A 23,834-nucleotide genomic window follows, 5' to 3' on the forward strand; every position below is an offset into this window, starting at 1 on the left:
ACTGAAATGAATTATTTGCCACCTGTAAATTAAAATGATTGATTTTCATTACTTTTCCTTCATTTTCTGTTAAAGAAAATCAAATCAGATTTCCACAACTGAGTTATTAAGTACGGATTAACATTTCTTAGAATCTATTTTTTGGAAGAAGTTGCTTGGTTATCATTTCTTAACTTGGGTGTCAAAATCCCTTATAAGTAAGCCTTTGGGTTGCTGCTAATGTTAAAAAGTCTCATATTAGATGTCTTTTCAATACTTGAGCTTGGTATTTTTATATTGGGTCATTTCTGGAGCATTTGTGTAAGGATACATTTGTAAATTTTTTGAAGGGCAAATGGGAATTATTTTCTAAAGCGTCTTCTCTCATTGTAAGATGTGGTCTTTTCACGATTTCAAACATGTAGGTAAGTTTAAATCAGTACTTTTCAAGCAAGCAAATTATGAACACTGAGTATCATAACATTAAGCTCTTAAAATGCAAGACATTACTTATTTTTAAAAAATTCCCTATTATTAAATATGACTTTTCTAAAAGTGGCAATAAAATCATATCTAAATCTATTAGATATATAATATGTATAGTATACATCTGTACAATATATCATAGGGAGTCATATTATTTTTAATAAACATATCCTTATTTATATGAAGACATTCTCAAAATAAATGATTGATAAAAGTCCTTGCAATATGAGCTATACATATATTCTTAATATATAAAATAACAGCAAAACTTGAAATATTAATAAGGTCTTATACCCTTTATCTTTTATGCCTAAACAAATTCAACCCAGTATTTTTAGCATTGAGAAATTGATACCCCAAAACAGTTCATTTATATACTACTTTATTAATAGATGTATTTTAAGATACATACTAATTGAATTTTATTCAAATTAAATGTGTTTAACTTTCTGCAGAAGAGTCAGAATTCAACTATTGAGACACTTTTCTTACATTTTCTTTACAAGCATCTTTCCCTATTTATTGGCCATAAGTATTTCCCCCTTGGTAATATGTTTAAAAGTTTTTTTAAAACAATTTTTTTCTATTGTATTTTAAAAAACAGATTAGTAGGAGTTCTTTATTTATTCCAGTACCTAATCTTTGTCCATTTTATGTGTTGCAAATATCTTCTCCCTCTATTTAGATTATTTTCCCATTTTATTGTATAGTGATTTTGGAATTTGGCAATCTGTTTTAATTTTATTTTTTTATAGTTCATGTATTTTTATGTCTTGTTAAAGAATCCTTTGATGCCTTTATATTCTCTTGTAATTTTGCTGTGGATGTTTTAAAGTTTAATCTCTTATATTTAAGCCTTTAGTTCACTTGGAAATGATTTTTCTGTATGATGTGAAAGAGGGATTTCAGTTCCATTTACTGACTAACTTATTATTTCTTCATTGACCTATAAGTTTTCACATTTTGGGAGAAGGGGTATTAGATTCTGGGCTCTATATTCTGTTCCACTAGCTTGTTTGTCTATCTCTATACCACTACTACCCTTCCTTTTTTTTTTTTTTTAACATCTTTATTGGAGTATAATTGCTTTACAGTAGTGTGTTAGTTTCTGCTTTATAACAAAGTGAATCAGTTATACATATACATATGTCCCCATATCTCTTCCCTCTTGAGTATCCCTCCCTCCCACCCACCTTATCCCAACCCTCTAGATGATCACAAAGCACCGAGCTGATCTCCCTGTGCTATGGGGCTGCTTCCCACTAGCTATCTATTTTACATTTGGTAGTGTAGATATGTCCATGCTGCTCTCTCACTTTGTCCCAGCTTAACATTCCCCCTACCCGTATCCTCAAGTCCATTCTCTAGTAGGTCTCTGTCTTTATTCCAGTCTTGCCCCTAGGTTCTTCATGACCATTTTTTTAGATTCCATATATGTGTGTTAGCCTATGGTATTTATTTTTCTCTTTCTGACTTACTTCACTCTGTATGACAGTCTCCAGGTCCAACCACCTCATTACAAATAACTCAATTTTGTTTCTTTTTATGGCTGAGTAATATTCCATTGTATATATGGGCCACATCTTTATCCATTCATCCCTTGATGGACACTTAGGTTGCTTCCATGTCCTGGATACTGGAAATAGAGCTGCAATGAACATTTTGGTACATGACTATTTTTGAATTATGGTTTTCTCAGGGTATATATGCCCACTAGTGGGATTGCTGAGTCGTATGGTAGTTCTATTTTTAGTTTTTTAAGGAACCTCCATATTGTTCTCCATAGCGGCTATAACAATTTACATTCCCACCAACAGTGCAAGAGGGTTCCCTTTTCTCCACACCCTCTCCAGCATTTATTGTTTGTGGATTTTTTGATGATGGCCATTCTGACTGGTGTGAGATGATATCTCATTGTAGTTTTGATTTGCATTTCTCTAATGATTAATGATGTTGAGCATTCTTTCATGTGTTTGTTGGCAATCTGTATATCCTCTTTGGAGAAATGTCTATTTAGGTCTTCTGCCCATTTTTGGATTGGGTTGTTTGTTTTTTTGTTATTGAGCTAAATGAGCTGCTTATAAATTTTGGAGATTAATCCTTTGTCAGTTGCTTCATTTGCAAATATTTTCTCCCATTTTGAGGGTTGTCTTTTCATCTTGTTTATGGTTTCCTTTGCTGTGCAAAAGCTTTGAAGTTTCAGTAGGTTCCATTTGTTTATTTTTGTTTTTAATTTCCATTTCTCTAGGAGGTGGGTCAAAAAGTATCTTTCTGTGATTTATGTCATAGAGTGTTCTACCAATGTTCTGCCAATGTTCTGCCTATGTTTTCCTCTAACAGTTTCATAGTGTCTGGCCTTACATTTAGGTCTTTAATCTATATTGAGTTTATTTTTGTCTATGATGTGAGGGAGTGTTCTAATTTCATTCTTTTACATGTAGCTATCCAGTTTTCCCAGCACCATTTGTTGAAGAGGCTGTCCTTTCTCCACTGCATATTCTTGCCTCCTTTATCAAAGATAAGGTGACCATGTGTGCATGGGTTTTCTCTGGGCTTTCTGTCCTGTTCCATTGATCTATATTTCTGTTTTTGTGCCAGTACCATACTGTCTTGATTACTGTAGCTTTGTAGTATATTCTGAAGTCAGGGAGCCTGATTCCTCCCACTCCGTTTTTCTATCTCAAGATTGCTTTGACTATTCAGGGACTTTTGTGTTTCCATACAAATTGTGAAATTTTTGTTCTAGTTCTATGAAAACTTCCAGTGGTAGTTTGATAGGGATTGCATTGAACCTGTAGATTGCTGTGTGTAGTACAGTCATTTTCACAATGTTGATTCTTCCAATCCAAGAACATGGTATATCTCTCCATCTATTTGTATCATCTTTAATTTCTTTCATCAGTGTCTTATAATTTTCTGCATACAGGTCTTTTGTTTCCTTAGATAGGTTTATTCCTAGATATTTTAATCCTTTAGTTGCAGTGGTAAATGGGAGTGTTTCCTTAAATCTCTTTCAGATTTTTCACTGTTAGTGTATAGGAATGCAAGATATTTCTGTGCATTAATTTTGTATCCTGCTACTTTACCAAATTCATTGATTAGCTCTAGTAGTTTGCTGGTAGCATCTTTAGAATTCTCTATGTAGAGTATCATGTCATCTGCAAAGAGTGACAGCTTTACTTCTTCTTTTCCGATTTGGATTCATTCTATTTTTTCTTCTTCTCTGATTGCTGTGGCTAAATCTTCCAAATCTATGTTGAATAATAGTGGTGAGAGTGGGCAACCTTGTCTTGTTCTTGATCTTCGTGGAAAGGGTTTCAGTTTTTCGCCACTGAGGACGATGTTGGCTGTGGGTTTGTTATATGTGGCCTTTATTATGTTGAGGAAAGTTCCCTCTATGCCTACTTTCTGGAGGTTTTTTATCATAAATGGGTGTTGAATTTTGTCGAAAGCTTTCTCAGCATCTACTGAGAGGATCATATGGTTTTTCTCCTTCAATTTGTTAATATGGTGTATCACATTGATTGATTTGCGTATGTTGAAGAATCCTTGCATTCCTGGGTTAAACAACACTTGATCATGGTTTATGATCCTTTTAATGTGCTGTTGGTTTCTGTTTGCTAGTATTTTGCTGAGGATTTTTGCATCTATGTTCATCAGTGATATTGGCCTGTAGATTTCTTTTTTGTGGCATCTTTGTCTGGTTTTTGTATCAGGGTGATGGTGGCCTCATAGAATGAGTTTGGGAGTGTTCCTCCCTCTGCTATATTTTGTAAGAGTTTGAGAAGGATAGGTGTTAGCTCTTCTCTAAATGTTTGATAGAATTTGCCTGTGAACCCATCTGGTCCTGGGCTTTTGTTTGTTGGAAGATTTTTTTTTTTTTTTACATCTTTATTGGAGTATAATTGCTTTACAATGGTGTGTTAGTTTCTGCTTTATAACAAAGTGAATCAATTATACATACACATATGTTCCCATATGTCTTCCCTCTTGCATCTCCCTCCCTCCCACCCTCCCTATCTCACCCCTCTAGGTAGTCACAAAGCACTGACCTGATTTCCCTGTGCTATGTGGCTGCTTCCCGCTAGCTATCTATTTTACATTTGGTAGTGTAGATATGTCCATGCCACTCTCTCACTTTGTCACAGCTTACCCTTACCCCTCCCCATAGCCTCAAGTCCATTCTCTAGTAGGTCTGTGTCTTTATTCCTGTCTTACCCCTAGGTTCTTCATGACATTTTTTTTTCTTAAATTCCATATTTATGTGTTAGCATACGGTATTTGTCTTTCTCTTTCTGACTTACTTCACTCTGTATGACAGATACTAGGTCCAACCACCTCATTACAAATAGCTCAATTTTGTTTCTTTTTATGGCTGTGTAATATTCCATTGTATATATGTGCCACTTCTTCTTTATCCATTCATCTGATGACGGACACTTAGGTTGTTTCCATCTCCTGGCTATTGTAAATAAAGCTGCAATGAACATTTTGGTACATGACCCTTTTAGAATTATGTTTTTCACAGGGTATATGCCCAGTTGGGATTGCTGGGTCATATGGTATTTCTATTTGTAGTATTTTAAGGAACCTTCATACTGTTCCCCATAGTGGCTGTATCAATTCACATTCCCACCAGCAGTGCAAGAGTGTTCCCTTTTCTCCACACCCTCTCCAGCATTTATTGTTTCTAGATTTTTTTATGATGGCCATTCTGACCGGTGTGAGATGATACCTCATTATAATTTTGATTTGCATTTCTCTAATGATGTTGAACATTCTTTCACGTGTTTGTTGGAACTCTGTATATCTTCTTTGGAGAAATGTCTATTTAGGTCTTCTGCCCATTTTTGGATTGAGTTGTTTGTTTTTTTGTTATTGAGCTGCATGAGCTGCTTGTAAATTTTGGAGATTAATCCTTTGTCAGTTGCTTCATTTGCAAATATTTTCTTCCATTTTGAAGGTTGTCTTTTCATCTTGTTTATGGTTTCCTTTGCTGTGCAAAAGCTTTGAAGTTTCATTAGGTCCCATTTGTTTATTTTGTTTTTATTTCCATTTCTCTAGGAGGTGGGTCCAAAAGGATCTTGATGTGATTTATGTCACAGAGAGTTCTGCCTATGTTTTCCTCTAAGAGTTTGATAGTTTCTGGCCTTACATTTAGGTCTTTTATCCATTTTGAGCTTATTTTTGTGTATGGTGTTAGACAGTGATCTAATCTCATACTTTTACATGTACCTGTCCAGTTTTCGCAGCACCACTTATTGAAGAGGCTGTCCTTTCTCCACTGTACATTCCTGCCTCCTTTATCAAAGATAAGGTGACCACATGCGCGTGGGTTTATCTCTGGGCTTTCTATCTTGTTCCATTGATCTATCTTTCTGTTTTTGTGCCAGTACCATACTGTCTTGATTACTGTAGCTTTGTAGTATAGTCTGAAGTCAGGGAGCCTGATTCCTCCAGCTCCGTTTTTTTGTTCTCAAGATTGCTTTGGCTATTTGGGGTCTTTTGTATTTCCATACAAATTGTGATTTTTTTTGTTCTAGTTCTGTGAAAAATGGCAGTGGTAGTTTGATAGGGATTGCATTGAATCTGTAGATTGCTTTGGGGAGTAGAGTCATATTCACAGTGTTTTTTCTTCCAATCCAAGAACATGGTATATCTCTCCATCTATTTGTATCATCTTTAATTTCATCAGTGTCTTATAATTTTCTGCATACAGGTCTTTTTTCTCCTTAGGTAGGTTTATTCCTAGCTATTTTATTCTTTATGTTGCAATGGTGAATGGGAGTGTTTTCTTGATTTCACTTTCAGATTTTTCATCATTAGTGTACAGGAATGCCAGAGATTTCTGTGCATTAATTTTGTATCCTGCTACTTTACCAAATTCATTGATTAGCTCTAGTAGTTTTCTGGTAGCACTTTAGGACTTTCTATGTATAGTATCATGTCATCTGCAAACAGTGACAGCTTTACTTCTTCTTTTCCGATTTGGATTCCTTTTATCTCCTTTACTTCTCTGATTGCTGTGGCTAAAACTTCCAAAAGTATGTTGAATAAGAATGGTGAGAGTGGGCAACCTTGTCTTTTTCCTGATCTTAGTGGAAATGCTTTCAATTTTTCACCATTGAGGACGATGTCGGCTGTGGGTTTGTAATATATGGCCTTTATTATGTTGAGGAAAATTTCCTCTATGCCTACTTTCTGGAGGCTTTTTATCATAAATGGGTGTTGAATTTTGTGAAAAGCTTTCTCTGCATCTATTGAGATGATCATATGGTTTTTCTCCTTCAATTTGTTAATATGGTGTATCACATTGATTGACTTGCATATAATGAAGAATCCTTGCATTCCTGGAATAAACCCCACTGGATCATAGTGTGTGATCATTTTAATGTGCTGTTGGATTCTGTTTGCTACTATTTTGTTGAGGATTTTTGCATCTATTCTCATCAGTGATATTGGCCTATAGTTGTCTTTCTTTGTGACATCCTTGTCTGGTTTTGGTATCAGGGTGATGGTGGCCTCGTAGAATGAGTTTGGGAGTGTTCCTCCCTCTGCTATATTTTGGATGAGTTTGAGAAGGATAGGTGTTAGCTCTTCTGTAAATGTTTGATAGAATTCACATGTGAACCCATCTGGTCCTGGGCTTTTGTTTGTTGGAAGATTTTTAATCACAGTTTCAATTTCAGTGCTTGTGATTGGTCTGTTCAGATATTCTATTTCTTCCTGGTTCAGTCTCGGCAGGTTGTGCATTTCTAAGAATTTGTCCAGTTCTTCCAGGTTTTCCATTTTTTTGGCATAGAGTTGCTTGTAGTAATCTCTCATGATCTTTTGTATTTCTGCGGTGTCAGGTATTACTTCTCCTTTTTCATTTCTAATTCTATTGATTTGTGTCTTCTCCCTTTTTTCTTGATGAGTCTGGCTAATGGTTTATCAATTTTGTTTATCTTCTCAAAGAACCAGCTTTTAGTTTTATTGATCTTTGCTATCGTTTCCTCCATTTCCTTTTCCTTTATTTCTGATCTGATCTTTATGCTTTCTTTCCTTCTGCTAACTTTGGGGTTTTTTTGTTCTTTCTCTAATTGCTTTAGGTGTAAGTTTACATTGTATATTTGAGAGGTTTCTTGTTTCTTAAGGTAGGATTGTATTGCTATAAACTTCCCCCTTAGAACTGCTTTAGCTGCATCCCGTAGGTTTTGGGTCATCATGTTTTCATTGTCCTTTTTTTCTAGGAATTCTTTTATTTCCTTTTGATTTCTTCAGTGATCTCTTGGTTATAAAGTAGTGTATTGTTTAGCCTCCATGTGTTTGTAATTTTTTACAGAAATTTTCCTGTAATTGATATCTAGTCTCATAGCATAGTGGTCGAAAAAGATACTTGATACGAATTCAATTTTCTTAAATTTGCCAAAGCTTTATTTATGACCCAAGATATGATCTATCCTGGAGAATGTTCCTTGAGAAGAATGTGTATTCTGTTGTTTTTTTCTGTTGTTTTGTCCTATAAATATCAATTAAGTCCTTTTTGTTTAATGTATCATTTAAAGTTTGTGTTTCCTTATTTTTTTTCATTTTGGATGACCTGTCCATTGTTGAAAGTGGGGTGTTAACGTCCCCTACTATTATTGTGTTACTATTTCCCCTTTTATGGCTGTTAGTATTTGCCGTATGTATTGAGTTACTCCTCTGTTGGGTGTATAAATATTTACAATATTTATATTGTATGTTAAATATATATAATTAATTATTATTATAAAAATTAATTATAATTAATTATATTGTATATTAAATATATATATTAATATATGTTATATATTCTTCTTGGATTGATGCCTTGATCATTATGTAGTGTCCTTCTTTGTCTCTTGTAATAATCTTTGTTTTAAAGTCTATTTTGTCTCATATGAGAATTGCTACGCCAGCTTTCTTTTGATATCCATTTGCATAAAATATCTTTTTCCACCCCCTCACTTTCAGTCTGTATGTGTCCCTAGATCTGAAGTGGGTCTCTTGTAGACAACATATATACAGGTCTTGTTTTTATATCCATTCAGCCAGTCTATGTCTTTTGGTGGGAGCATTTAATCCATTTACATTTAAGGTAGTTATTGATATGTACGTTCCTATTACCATTTTCTTAATTGTTTTGGGTTTGTTATTGTAGTCCTTTTCCTTCTCTTGTGTTTCCTGCCTAGAGAAGTTCCTTTAGCATTTGTTGTAAAGCTGGTTTGGTGGTGCTGAATTCTCTCAGCTTTTGTTTGTCTTTAAAGGTTTTAATTTCTCCACCAAATCTGAATGAGATCCTTGCTGGGTAGAGTAATCTTGTTTGTAGGTTTTTCTCCTCCATCACTTTAAATATGTCCTGCCACTCCTTTCTGGCTTGAAGAATTTCTGTTGAAAGATCATCTGTTAACCTTATGGGGATTCCCTTGTGTGTTATTTGTTGTTTTTACCTTGCTGCTTTTAATATTTGTTCTTTGTATTTAAGTTTTGATAGTTTGATTAATATGTGTCTTGGTGTGTTTCTACTTGGATTTAACCTGTATGGGACTCTCTGTGCTTCCTGGTCTTGATTAACTATTTCCCATAGTAGGGAAGTTTTCAACTATAATCTCTTCAAATATTTTCTCAGTCCCTTTCTTTTTCTCTTCTTCTTCTGGGACCCTTATAATTCGAATGTTGGTGCATTTAATGTTGTCCCAGAGGTCTCTAAGTCTGTCCTCAATTCTTTTCATTCTTTTTTCTTTATTCTGCTCTGCAGTAGTTATTTCTACTATTTTATCTTCCAGGTCACTTATCCGTTCTTCTGCTATTGATTCCTTCTAGAGAATTTTTAATTTCAATTATTGTGTTGTTCATCACTGCTTGTTTGCTCTTTAGTTCTTTTAGGTCCTTGTTAAATGTTTCTTGTATTTTTTCCATTCTATTTCCAAGATTTTGGATATCTTAATATTATTAGTCTGCATTCTTTTTCAGGTAGACTGCCTATTTCCTCTTCCTTTGTTAGGTCTGGTCTGTTTTTGCCTTGCTTCTTCATTTGCTGTGTGTTTTTTTGTCTTCTCATTTTGCTTAACTTACTGTGTTTGGGGTCTCCTTTTTGCAGGTTGCACGTTCGTAGTTCCCGTTGTTTTTGGTGTCTGTTCCCAGTGGTTAAGGTTGGTTCAGTGTGTTGTGTAGGCTTTCTGGTGGAGGCGGCTAGTGCCTGTTTTCTGGTGGATGAGGCTGGATCTTGTCTCTCTGGTGGGCAGGTCCACGTCTGGTGGTGTGTTTTGGGGTGTCTGTGGCCTTCATATGATTTTAGGCAACCTCTGTGCTAATGGATGGGGTTGTGTTCCTGTCTTGCTAGTTATTTGGCATAGGGTGTCCTGCACTGTATCTTGCTGGTCGTTGAGTGGAGCTGGGTCTTTGCATTGAGATGGAGATCTCTGGGAGATTTTCGCTGTTTGATATTACATGGAGCTGGGAGGTCTCTTTTGGACCAGTATCCTGAACTTGGCTCTCCCACCTCAGAGGTACAGCCCTGACACCTGGCTGGTGCACCAAGAGCCTGTCATCTATGCGGCTCAGAATAAAAGGGAGAAAAAGAAGAAAGAAGGAAAGATGAAGATAAAATAAAATATTTATTAAAATAAAAGAATTATTTAAAAAATAATTTTTAAGTAGTTAAAAAAAAGAAGAAAGAAAGTAAGAAGAGAGCAACCAAACCAAAAAACAAATCCACCCATGATAACAAGTGCTAAAAATTATACTAAAAAAAAAAAAAAAAAAAACTGACGACAGAACCCTAGGACAAATGGTAAAAGCAAAGCTATGCAGACAAAAATCACACACAGAAGCATACACATACACAATCACAAAAAGAGAAAAAGGGAAAAATATATATATATCATTGCTCCCAAAGTCCACCTCCTCAATTTGGGATGATTCGTTTTCTCTTCAGATATTCCACAGATGCAGGGTACATCAAGTTGATTGTGGAGATTTAATCCGCTGCTCCTGAGGCTGCTGGGAGAAATTTCCCTTTCTCTTCTTTGTTCACACAGCTCCTGGGGTTCAGCTTTGGATTTGGCCCCGCCTCTGCATGTAGGTCGTCTGAGGGCGTCTGTTCTTTGCTCAGACAGGACGGGGTTAAAGGAGCAGCTGATCTGCGGGCTCTGGCTCACTCAGGCCCTGTGGGAGGGAGGGGTACGGATGCGGGGCGAGCCTGCAGCGGCAGAGTCTGGGGTGACATTACACCAGCCTGAGGCACGCCGTGTGTTCTCCCGGGGAAGTTGTCCCTGGATCACAGGACCCTGGCAGTGGCGGGCTGCACAGGCTCCCGGGAGAGGAGGTGTGGTTGGTGACGTGTGTTTGCACACAGGCTTCTTGGTGGCGGTAGCAGCAGCCTTAGCATCTCATGCCCATCTCTGGGGTCTGCGCTGATAACTGCGGCTCACGCCCGTCTCTGGACCTCCTTTAAGCAGTGCTCTTAATCCCTTCTCTTCACGCACCAGGAAACAAAGAGGCAATAAAAAGTCTCTTGCCTCTTTGGCAGTTCCAGACCTTTTCCTGGACTCCCTCCTGGCTAGCTGTGGCGCACTTGCCCCCTTCAGGCTGTGTTCACGCCACCAACCCCCGTCCTCTCCCTGGAATCCAACCTCCGAAGCCCGAGCCTCAGCTCCCAGCCCCCGCCTGCCCTGGCAGATGAGCAGACAAGCCTCTCGGGCTGGTGAGTGCTGGTCGGCACCGATCCTCTGCGGGAATCTCTCCACTTTGCCTTCCGCACCCCTGTTGCTGCGCTCTCCTCCGTGGCTCTGAAGCTATCCCCGTACTCCACCCACAGCCTCCGCCCGCGAAGGGGCTTCTAGCGTGTGGAAACCTTTCCTCCTTCACAGCTCGCTCCCACTGGTGTGGGTCCTGTCCCTATTCTTTTGTCTCTGTTTATTCTTTTTTCTTTTGCCCTACCCAGGTACGTGGGGAGTTTCTTGCCTTTGGGGAAGTATGAGGTCTTCTGTCAGCATTCAGTAGGTGTTCTGTATGAGCTGTTCCACATGTAGATGTATTTCTGATGTATTTGTGGAGAGGAAGGTGACCTCCGCGTCTTACTCTTCCACCATCTTGAAGCTCCTCCTACCCTTTCTTAATGAATACAGTTGTACACTATACACATATCAGGTAGGGTAAATATCTGACTTCTTTGTCATCTTCAGAAGTAGCTTAGTGTTTAATGAACTGTTGCTCTTCCTCAAATATTTTAGATTGGCTTGCTAACTTCTGTAAAATGATCCCTATTGGTATTTATATTGGAATTGTATTGAATCTGTATTTCAATTTGTGGAGAATTGCTGTTTTAATTCAGACAATTTTTACCCTTCTGCTGAACGCACAAGAATCTTAGCATATGTTCATAATTTAGATCATTACTATACCAATTTACATATGCTCTCTATGCCCAGTATTTTAATTCTCTTCTTTTAGCCTCATAAATTGACAATATTATCATTGGATTGCATACAGGTAGAGTTTGTTTAGATTCATCCTTCTGATTATCATTTTCTTGGTTTATCACTATTTCTTGCAATTTGGCCCTTTACTTTGAGATTATTTTCTTTCCTTCCGAAGTACATCCTTTAATGGGAGTCTTTGACAATAAAACTCTGTTTTTTGATTGGTGTTCCCTTACTTGAAAGAGAGCTTTGTTGGATATAGAATTTTAGATTGACAGCTATTTCTTCCAACATTTTAGAAGTGTTATTCCACTGGCTTTTTGTTTTCAATATTACTGGTGAATAATTAGCTGTCAGTGTGATAGTCATCTTTGGGCATAATCTGTCCTTTTTCTTGGTCTTTGGTTATCTACTGTTTCTCTCCTATGTGACTAGGTTTGGATTTCTTTTTATTTATCTCTTGGGATTCACTGTGTTGTCTGAATTCCAGCCTATCTCCAATTCCTGGAATTTCTCAGCTTTTGTTGCTTTGAATACCTTCTCTCCACTATTCTTCACATTATCTCCATGAAAAAACTGTAATTGGACATAAAGTAGACATTCAATTATTCAGCAAATATTTTGAGCACTTACTATGTGCTTATATCTACAGATATGTAAGTAAACAAACTGATGAAAATCCTTGTCATCATGAAATTTAAAATAGAAGGCACAATATATTAGAAGGTGATAACAGCTAAAGGATAAGAAGGATCAAAGTGCTAGGATGGGGAGGGTTGTCTCCTTCCTTTTTGAGTTGAAACATAAAAAGCTTCAAGTATGCCTCATATAGCATTTTCTTTTTACCTCCTATAAACTTCATTGTCCCTTCTTAACCTTTTTCTTATATAGTGTTATACCCAGAAACGGATGTAATCTTTCAGGGAGGGTCTCACAGAGCAGAGTACAGAGTCACCAAAACTCCTGTTAAATAGCATTCTGTAATTCTTTTAGTGTTTGGAGCTGTTTGTATGAGCTCCTTTGTTTAAAGTCATTTTAATTACCAATTTTAAAAGACCTTGACATTTTTCATCTACATAATACAGAGGTCAATTTAAATGATCTCCAAGACCTCTTCCAGTTTCAAAATACAGGTAGAGTCAGATCTGGCTTTTGTGAGGCCAGAATATCATGCAGTTGGAGGCGGGTTTTATGTAAAAAATATTAATATTACAAATACAAAACTAGCCACAGAGTTTTGCAAGGGACCTGTACAAATGAGTGGCCCCAAAGATTAACCTTCAATAGCTTAATGAAAATTCTACATTGTGACACATATTAATGTATATTAGATTTGCTTATATGTGAAATATCTCTCCATTTTTTGCTTTTAAGTAAACATAGATTACAATAATAAATAGATTTATAAGATGAGATAGTTTATACTGAGATGCATATACATCATGCTTCAAATATCAGCCTTTGGATATTTCATGTCCCACAGTATTCCATGAGCAATCTGCTGCCAGTGAACAAATAGCCTTTAATTCAAATTGTCAGCTTTGAGTTTTTCAATGTGTTTTGGCTTGTAATATTTCCTCTTCTTGTACTCATTTATAATGAAAACAGACAGTTACAATTTTGCATTAAGTCACTTATTCATATTTCATATTACTAGAATTTGAGGGGGACTTTTGAGAGGAAAATGACATTTTCAAATAAAAAAGTAAAAATATTTTTAAAGTAACAAAACAACTCAAGACATAACCATGAAATTCTGAATCCAGACCTATGTCTTATGAATATATATATATATTTCTATCCTGATTTTTACAATGTCCTCGGAACTGAGAGTTCTTTTGAGAACAAAGTTTATTATAGAGCAATATGGAGTAATTACTGGAAAATAAATTGGCAAATATTTTGAACTTTATATTGAATAGCTTTTATACTTCACATGAGTAGCACCCCATATAATATGATATTGTATCACCCCATATACCTCTATGATAGCAACATATAATTTTGATTTTTCCCTAGATGTGGATGGGTAGAACCCCTCTTTCTCTGCATGGAGCCTACTTGTCATAATTTCCCATGGTCTTTTCAGGAAAGTGACATGGGGAAAAGGAACATATATTAGGATTTTTCTTTCCCTGAAATATTTCCAAGTTGACAACCCCTAAGTTTTCCATAGCAAATAGGTATGGAATAATATTTTGGTGAAATTGACCCTATTCTAATTTGTGTCATAAAACTGAAACAGGTTAGTACTTTATTCTTAAATCTGGGCTTAGTAATTCACAAGAGATTGTTAGTATTTCTCAAATAGAGTCCAGGGGCCATCTGGATTGCAATTACTATTGGTGTTTCTTAATGATATCATCTCAGGCGTATGCACTCAGAATCTTGTAGATCAGTGAGTAGAGGGGAGTGACCTGTATTTTTATAAGTTCCCTATGTCATGAATATTCAGTTTGGGAACCACAGTTTTATATCATGATGCCTAACACATGACATGCATACCTCCACTTCCTTATTGCAGACATGAATACAAGGCTAACATAAAGCCACACAGTAATACACAATGCAGTGCCAACCAGGCAGCAAGTTGGCTTGCAAGATTAAGTAGCCTCTCCTGGAACTTTTCTATACAGACAGTGCTCTTAAACAATATTATCTTTAAAAACATAGTTAAGAATTTGGGGACAACCACTGATATTCTTTAAGTTGCAAATAGATGTCAGAAAAATTTTGCATAGAATATTGAATATAAGGCTTAGGGCAGAGTAGAAAACAAGTTTGAATTCTTGATGGTGTCAACTCTGGAAACCATATTCATCATAACAAAAAGTAATCAATGAAGAAAAAAACATGAAAAGAAGATACAGTAATTCAAAGGGCATAGTAGAATGAGGTCATTAAACAACGCTTTATGATTCCATTTAGTAGCTTCTGAAAGTTTAAATGTGCATAGTGTAAATTATGACCCTAAATATCTAGAAAATAATAAGAAAATAATGTATGAGTAATTTCATACATTAGGTTCAAGGCAGTTTGTTACATATTTTAGAAATTTCCTCAACCAAGGAAGTTAACCTAAAATGAGGGCATTAAATGTAAATTCTTGGCTAACTGACAAGAATTAGCTGGAATAATTTTTATTAAATTTTATTTATTTTTTAATTTATTTTACTTTTGGCTGCGTTGGGTCTTCGTTGCTGTGCACGGGCCCTTCTCTGGCTGCGGTGAGCAGGGCCCACTCCCCACTGCAGTGTGTGGGCCTCCACTGAGGTGGCCTCTCCCATTGCGGAGCACGGGTCCCAGTAGTTGTGACATGCAGGCTCAGCAGCTGCGGCTGGCGGGCTCCAGAGCATAGGCTCAGCAGCTGTGGCACATGGGTCCAGTTTCTCCGTGGCATGTGGGATCTTCCCGGACCAGGGCTCAAACCCATGTCCCTTGCACTGGCAGGCAGACTCCCAACCACTGCACCACCAGGGAAGCCCTGGAATAATTTTTAATCTTAGGATTTCAGATAATCATTTTTACAATCCATACTTATTTTGCCTCATTCTTCTATTACAATACTATTTATTGAAGACATTAGTAGTGGTCAATATTTGCACATTATCTTATCATTATACTCTATAAAATCAAACTTTTTGTAATATGACTATTTTTTATGTAGTGAATTTAGAACTAGAGGATATTGTCAAATGATTCCTATTAAATGACATTTTTCAATTTTTATTAAATACCTTTGATAATTAAGTTGTATGATAATTTCTGAACTAGTAGATCAAAATATTTAAAAATATATTAAAGTATATTAAAATATATATTTATTGCTTTTTTGATAACTGCACAGGCTGGAATCTGTAAGGAATCACATCCTTACTCATATAATAGAAAAATGATGACTTATTAGTGTTCTAAAACAAAGAAATCCTTTTGCAAAAATAATTTTGGCCATTCTTTTAAAAAAAATTTACTATGCTAACATTAGCACATAATCATAAAAATCTAGTTAATATTTTATGTATTTTTAAAAATAAAATCATTGTGGAAATCTGATGATTAAAAAATTTCTTTGAAAAATGCATCACCTTATTTTCTATTTAAATATTAATAAAATTAATTGTTTTGTGTGGATATGTTGACCTAATAGACTAGGTAAGTAGTTTCAGAGGCATTCTTTAAGAGGAATTGCCTGTGACAAACATATCATCAATTTTATGGCCAAATTAAAGCAATTTTTAACACATCAGTTCCAAACTTGCTCTTTTTCTTACTGGAATCCTTGGAACAAGCACTGGATTTGGAGCCAGGAGACATTACTTCCAGTCATGGCTTATATTTGGTTAATTATGATTATAAAGAAAAATCAATGTGGTTAACCAAGGATAGTGGACGAGGTTGTTTGCAATCCTGTGAACATCTGGAAAACAAATACTTACTACTTAAATATACTAGTCATGTTTGTGTGAAGAAAGAACCTGAAATGGATTGGTTAAAATAGAGGCACACAATTTTAAAGATGACTATACCACATATTTGCAGTTAGAACATTCAATTATTTCATTGTCAAGAATAAAGATTCTCCCCTCCCTTCTTTTTTGTAAACCATTACATCAAGGACCACAATAGTGTTTCATCTAAAAAGCAATTTAAGGTAGGAAAATGTGCTGAGTGCTTCTATAGACTTTAATTATAACTTGTAATAAGAAACATTTTAATAGTCCTTGTTTAATTAATTCCAAAATATTTGAGTCTCCTTAAACTTTACTGTAAAAATAACATGTAATTGTTTTGGGAATGTTACTTTAAAAGCAATCACTTTTTAACTAAATAACTGTGTACTGCTAGTTAAATGTCACTATAGTAGTGTGTTGGGAGTATTTTGCCACCTTTGTTAAAAGACTCCTTTACAGAAAATCTGACAGCTTCTTTGCCCTTATTTTTAGTTTGACATCAAATCTTCAGAATCCTAAAGAAGCTTGACCGATGATTAAATGATGGCTTGTTAGGACGTGATAACTTAACTGTATTAAAGAGTAGATCTCTTTTCATAGTTTACAATGTAAGCACTGAGATTTATTTAACTGTATTAATGTTTTCTATTTAAATATATCTAAGTCATTCTAGCTTACCTATATCCATAGTACTAACATAAGTTTTTGTCTAAGAGTAACTTTTAACTCTAATCTTTTGAAATTTTTTAAGTTTATTTCTAATGATTTTCACTTTCTCAGGCACATGGTAATTTAGATTAATTTTTATTGAAATATGTTCTTTTTAAATTATTCCTATCATTTTGTAAAGGAATATTCTTCAGTTTTTCCCACTTTTACTTCATTTCTTGATATTACACAATCATGTATTTTTTTCATCCCCATACTTCAGAGGCTATGTAATAATTTAAACTTTATTCAGCTAGATTATAAGGGAAATAGAAGAGAATTTGCAAATTAGCTTGATTTTATCTTTGTTCAATCACCTATCTACATTGTTTGCATTATATATTTATTTTGGCTGAATATAGTTAATTTTGTCTTCTGTCAGGACTGCTCATCTTTTTTAGTCCAACCCTATGGAATAGCTGGGGTAAAGATTTTATGAATCTCAATTAAGTAATATTATGGTAAAGTTACCTGAACTGTCACAAATTACATTAGCAGAAATGAATTAATTAACTTTACACTAAAGATAGAGTAGTAGAATAAACAACATAGGAGAGTATACTGCCTGTGGTATTGGATTTAAGAATTTCTAAGGTCTCCATCATTCATTGACACATGGCAAGGAAATCTGTTAGAAATCAACTTCTTCCAGTTGGCTCTTCAGAGTTTTCACAGGTATTTATCATTATCAAGGCTCTGACATATCAAATATCAATGATAGATGATAAAGAAAATCTCAATCAGTGGATATGTCTGTGAGAGACCCCCCCCAGTTTTGTAAAGTATTAACTTTCATAGAGAGGTAATATTTATTTTTCTTGTAGAATTCCCTATGCTTAACATACTTTTGAAACACATGCACTTGGTTGAAATCTGTTTTAAATTGAACATCCTATGTTTACCCTCATATCCCCAATATTCAGGGATACAGGGCACTATTATCAGAAGTAAGTAAATAGGTATGAAACTGCAACTACTTTGATAAAGAGAATTTTTTTTTAAGTCTTTGGTAAAGAATTAGTGAGTTACTATCAAAAATTAGATTGACCCTATTTGTAATGCATATGAGTGGAAAACATTAACAGATAATGAAATTTCCCATTTGATAGAGAACAGAAGAAAAAAACCTTAAAAAGAATTTAAGAAAAATATAAACAAATCTTATAAAATATTTGTGTATTTGTCATTTTTAGAAAATAAATGATGGAAGTAATTTCATGATAATATTATTATATGTCTTTATATTTTTTTCTCTTCCAAATCACATGGTTATACAGAAGTTTAGCTCAAGAGGAGAAATTCTTCTTGTGTTATTTAAATACCTTTTCATCTTTACAACCCAAAGACTATTTCATGATATCCTATTTTAAGTAATGCTAATTCCCCAAAAGTGTATATGTTCCAAAAGTGAATTTAAAATTCCAAGAGGATTCACTGCCTGACAATCTGATTTTATATTTCTGTCCTTTGTTGTTTATTAAAACTCCATTTGTGTTGATGACTGCTCGGAATTCTGAGAAGCAGTTAGTCTCCCAACTAGTGAAAGGCAAGTGCTAGTGGCCTACACTTGTTTTTGCCCTTAACTATTCAATTCTCAGATATTGACCAGTGGAACAAGGTAATTGAGCAACTAGGAACACCATGCCCAGAATTCATGAAGAAATTGCAACCCACAGTAAGAAACTATGTGGAGAATCGGCCCAAGTATGCAGGACTCACCTTCCCCAAGCTCTTTCCAGATTCCCTCTTCCCAGCGGACTCTGAGCACAATAAACTCAAAGGTAAGCCTTTCAGGGACAACTTCAGAACCACTATGTGGGTGATGGGCAAGCTATAGAGACATCTTTCTTTAACTTGAAATACCTCAATTTAAAGAGAGGTATTGTTAAAAGATCTTCTTTACAAAGGGGGAGAAGCCAAGGATTTTAAAATTGCCTGGATATTCAGAGAGAAGGTTACTAATAAAGTGTGTAATAGTGGTGTGGGTTAAACTATTCCATGGGGCTTATTTAGAATCTTAAAATTATTTTGCAGTGCTAACTCTAAAAGACCAATGTAATATACATTGAAATAATTCTTTCAGTTCTTTTTATTACCTGGAAAATACTTTCAACACAAGTTTTTAGTTGTCAAATCTTAGAGCTATAGATGTTTGAGTTTTCTTTGCATTTTATGGAATGCTTAACCACCATTTTTTCATTTTAGAGTGATAAATGAGATTTTTTACCTACACATTTTGTATTTAGTGTAAACATTTTCATTAATAAGTAATTTTTCTACTACTATGTCTGCAGTTATGAACTTTAGTAACAAATCTTAATTTCTTCACCAACAAAACTGGGATTATAATGCTTGGTTATAGGACTGAATAAACTTAGTAACGTATAAAGTGTAATATAAATAATATTCTAATTCTTATTTTAACTTAGGACATTTTAGAGAATGTGATTTTGAAGCAAATTTGATTTTTTCCACTGCCGGAGCTGAAATCCTACCCCTTAAAATTTGTGTGAACTTAGGCCAGTTATCTCATCTTTCTGTACCTCCTTTAACAAATGAAAGTAGAAAGTTTATACTTGGGAAGATTAGCTGACTAATTTGTCAAGCACTTAGAACAGTGCCTGGCTCACAGTAAGTGCTCAGTAACTATTAGATATAAAAATACTAATAAATATTTATTAATAATAAAATAATTATTATTTTAGGTGGATCTATACATTATCCCAGAAAAGGACACATGCTTGTGAAATTTTATACCAAATGTTCAGTGGACAGTTAACTACAGATTTAACTTTCAGACTTAATTTATAGCTAATATAGACAAAAATGAGATGGAGAAACTTATTTCCTCCAAACTTTTATCTGATGGATTTTAAATGCACAGCATTGTTTCTGTGTTTGTGACACTTTTGTTGCACAGTTGGGTTTCTTCTTTTAACTACCACTACCGGCTCTCTGAATGACAACAGACTAAATTATTACTAAATCTACTGCATTTTTTTTAACATTTTTATTGGAGTATAATTGCTTTACAATGGTGTGCTAGTTTCTGCTTTATAACAAAGTGAATCAGTTATACATATACATATGTCCCCATATCTCTTCCCTCTTGCGTCTCCCTCCCTCCCACCCTCCCTATCCCACCCCTCTAGGTGGTCACAAAACACCGAGCTGATCTCCCTGTGCTATGCAGCTGCTTCCCACTAGCTATCTATTTTACCACTAGCTATTTATTTTATGTTTGGTAGTGTATATATGTCCATGCCACTCTATCACTTTGTTACAGCTATCCCTTCCCCCTCCCCATATCCTCAAGTCCATTCTCTAGTAGGTCTGTGTCTTTATTCCTGTCTTACCCCTAGGTTCTTCATGACATTTTTTTTTATCTTAAATTCCATATATATATGTTAGCATATGGTATTTGTCTTTCTCTTTCTGACTTACTTCACTCTGTATGACAGACTCTAGGTCTATCCACCTCATTACAAATAGCTCAATGTCGTTTCTTTTTATGGCTGAGTAATATTCCATTATTATGGAATATTGGAGTAATATTCCAGTATATATGTGCCACATCTTCTTTATCCATTCATCCGTTGATGGACACTTAGGTTGCTTCCATGTCCTGGCTATTGTAAATAGAGCTGCAATGAACATTTTGGTACATGACTCTTTTTGAATTATGGTTTTCTCAGGTTATATGCCCATTAGTGGGATGCCTGGGTCATATGGTAGTTCTATTTGTAGTTTTTTAAGGAACCTCCGTACTGTTCTCCATAGTGGCTGTATCAATTAACATTTCCACCAACAGGGCAAGAGTGTTCCCTTTTCTCTACACCCTCTCCAGCATTTATTGTTTCTAGATTTTTTGATGATGGCCATTCTGACCAGTGTGAGATGATATCTCATTGTAGTTTTGATTTGCATTTCTCTAATGATTAATGATGTTGAGCATTCTTTCATGTGTTTGTTGGCCATCTGTATGTCTTCTTTGGAGAAATGTCTATTTAGGTCTTCTGCTCATTTTTGGATTGGGTTGTTTGTTTTTTTCTTATTGAGCTGCATGAGCTGCTTATAAATTTTGGAGATTAATCCTTTGTCAGTTGCTTCATTTGCAACTATTTTCTCCCATTCTGAGGGTTGTCTTTTCATCTTGTTTATGGTTTCCTTTGCTGTGCAAAAGCTTTTAAGTTTCATTAGGTCTCATTTGTTTATTTTTGTTTTTATTTCCATTTCTCTAGGAGGTGAGTCAAAAAGGATCTTACTGTGATTTATGTCATAGAGCGTTCTGCCTATGTTTTCCTCTAAGAGTTTGATAGTTTCTGGCTTTACATTTAGGTCTTTAATCCATTTTGAGTTTATCTTTGTGTATGGTGTTAGGGAGTGTTCTAATTTCATACTTTTACATGTAGCTGTCCAGTTTTCCCAGCACCACTTATTAAAGAGGCTGTCTTTTCTCCACTGTATATTCTTGCTCCTTTATCAAAGATAAGGTAACCATATGTGTGTGGGTTTATCTCTGGGCTTTTTATCGTGTTCCATTGATCTATATTTCTGTTTTTGTGCCAGTACCATACTGTCTTGATAAATCTACTGCTTTTAAGAGCAACATCAATTGTATGCAAAATGAGAAAGTGCTAATACCCCAGGTGGAGATTTTGAAGAATGTATGTCTTTATGATGCTAATTGACATGTCAGGCAAAAGTAATCCCTTCCTATTAAGTCACTTATAGTATAACAATACAGAGGCCACAATCCTTGATTAAATTATTTGATATAATGCAAACACTTGTAGAGAAACTACTCAGTAAAATGCCATGCTTCATTATATAATTCCAACCTTCTTGGGTTTATTTTTTGGCTTTTTAATTCAGTTTGAACCTGTACAATTATATTACTTTTGCAAATAATAAAGTAGAAGATGTGCTACACACACACACACACACACACACACACACACACATACACACACAATGGAATACTACTCAGCCATAAAAAAGAATGAAATTTTGCCATTTGCAGCAACATGGATGGACTTGGAGAACATTATGCTAAGTGAAATAAGTCAGACAGAGAAAGGCAAATACTGTATGATATCACTTAAAAGTGGAATCTAAAAATTACAACAAACTAGTGAATATAACAAAAAAGAAGCAGACTTACAGCTATAGAGAAGAAACTAGTGGTTACCAGTGGTGGGGGTGGGGACAGTGGAAATATAGGGGAAGGAAGTGGGAGGTACAAACTATTGGGTGTAAGATAGGCTCAAGGATGTATTGTACAACACGGGGAATATAGCCAATATTTTGTAATAACTATAAATGGAAAATAACCTTTAAAAATTGTAAAAAAAATTTTTTAATTAAAAAAAAACTAGGTTGTGTATTTACAATTATTAAATTATAATTGTAATATAAAATCAGCAAATTATAAAGAATTACACAAAGAATCAAAGGGATGAATTTATTCTACTGTTATTAAAGAGTGTAAGACATTTACTTTCAAATGAAAGATGAAGAATTAAAACCTTTTCTTCTTCCTCATTTTGTTCCCTACAAGCAGTATTGATCCTTGTTTCTTAGTAAGATGATTTGGTGTTACTGTCGTTCATGTCCCTATTGATGAGGAGACCACCCCAACCCCCCTGACTCTTTCTAAGAGCAGAAACATAGCTGGATTTGATGGGAGAACCTGTGGGACTGTGTGAGTCTGGGTATAAAATCAGTTACAAATCAAAGAGATCTTTGAACCAATGACATAAACCAGTACAGCCCCATTAGATCATGACAGGGTTATTAACAATGAGAAAGGTTAATTATTGAAAATTAATGTATATTTCTGTACTTTTGTTACTCTTGTGAACTTCACAGTATCAGTTTGGAATTAGCAGAAATTAAATTTCTAGAATTGAGATCTCCAGAAAAATGACTAATAAAGAAATTTTCCAGTCTAATTTAACTAGCAATTTTTATAAATATATAATTAGTATAAATAAATATATAAAAAGTATTTTATTAAAATGTAACAACACCAGAGATTATAATGTCATAAATTGCTACATTTTAACTGTAGTACAATCAAAATTATGAAAAAACACATAAAACTAGAAGAGAATATATTAATAATGAGAGTGATTGCCTGTGGGGAAGGTGGGTTTTTCTGGATTTTATGTTTTATGTGATTTCCAAATTTTTTATAATTAACCCATATTTCCTTAATAATCAGAAAAAATTGATAATTAAAAGTTGATACATATTCATGGATTCAAACACATTGCCTTTTTCCTAATTTAGCAAACCAATTTAGATTTTGCTTTCTTTAATTTGAAGTTTTACCATATGTTTGGAATAAACTGAATATTTTCACCATAAAAACTTGCAAACCAGTTTGTATCTGTATTTTCTTGAAAATTTTGTGTATTTTTAGAAATTTTTAGAGTGTCCTTTAACAATGTTATTAAATAAATACACTTAATGATTATCACCGTGTAATTTTTTTATATCCCTAGCATCTCACACTGTACCTGGCACACAGTAGACAATATGTATTTTATAAACTAAACATCTCCCACATCAATTTGGTTACTAAGTCTTGTGGATTCTTTCTCTCAAATCTGTCCCCTCCTCTCAATTCTTGAAGCTTCTGCTCCCGTTAAAGTCCTCATCATTTCTCCCATCTTCAAAAAGTCACCCCTGACCTCCTTGCCTCCCTCTAGACACTGCTTTATCCTTTTCTGCAGCTCAGAAAAGTTTTAAAATGAGCAGTGTACACTCACTTTGTTTC

At 34.9% G+C, this 23,834-nt stretch overlaps 1 protein-coding gene across 4 annotated transcripts in view; it reads left to right on the forward strand.

The window, feature by feature from the left end:
• Positions 1-23,834, forward strand: part of MAPK10 (mitogen-activated protein kinase 10) — a gene marked incomplete at both ends in the record, with an annotated part of 165,438 nt that overhangs the window by 96,775 nt on the left and 44,829 nt on the right. For 3 of the 4 annotated variants that reach the window (XM_082653758.1, XM_082653759.1, XM_082653760.1), the window contains one exon: positions 18,649-18,831. In XM_082653758.1, coding sequence (XP_082509884.1) covers positions 18,649-18,831 — 183 coding nt within the window. The remainder of the gene's footprint in view (positions 1-18,648; positions 18,832-23,834) is intronic. The other variant, XM_082653761.1, reaches the window with a different exon arrangement.

Source organism: Grampus griseus (assembly GCF_964374135.1).
Source record: "Grampus griseus genome assembly, chromosome: 4".
NCBI classification, from domain to species: domain Eukaryota; kingdom Metazoa; phylum Chordata; class Mammalia; order Artiodactyla; family Delphinidae; genus Grampus; species Grampus griseus.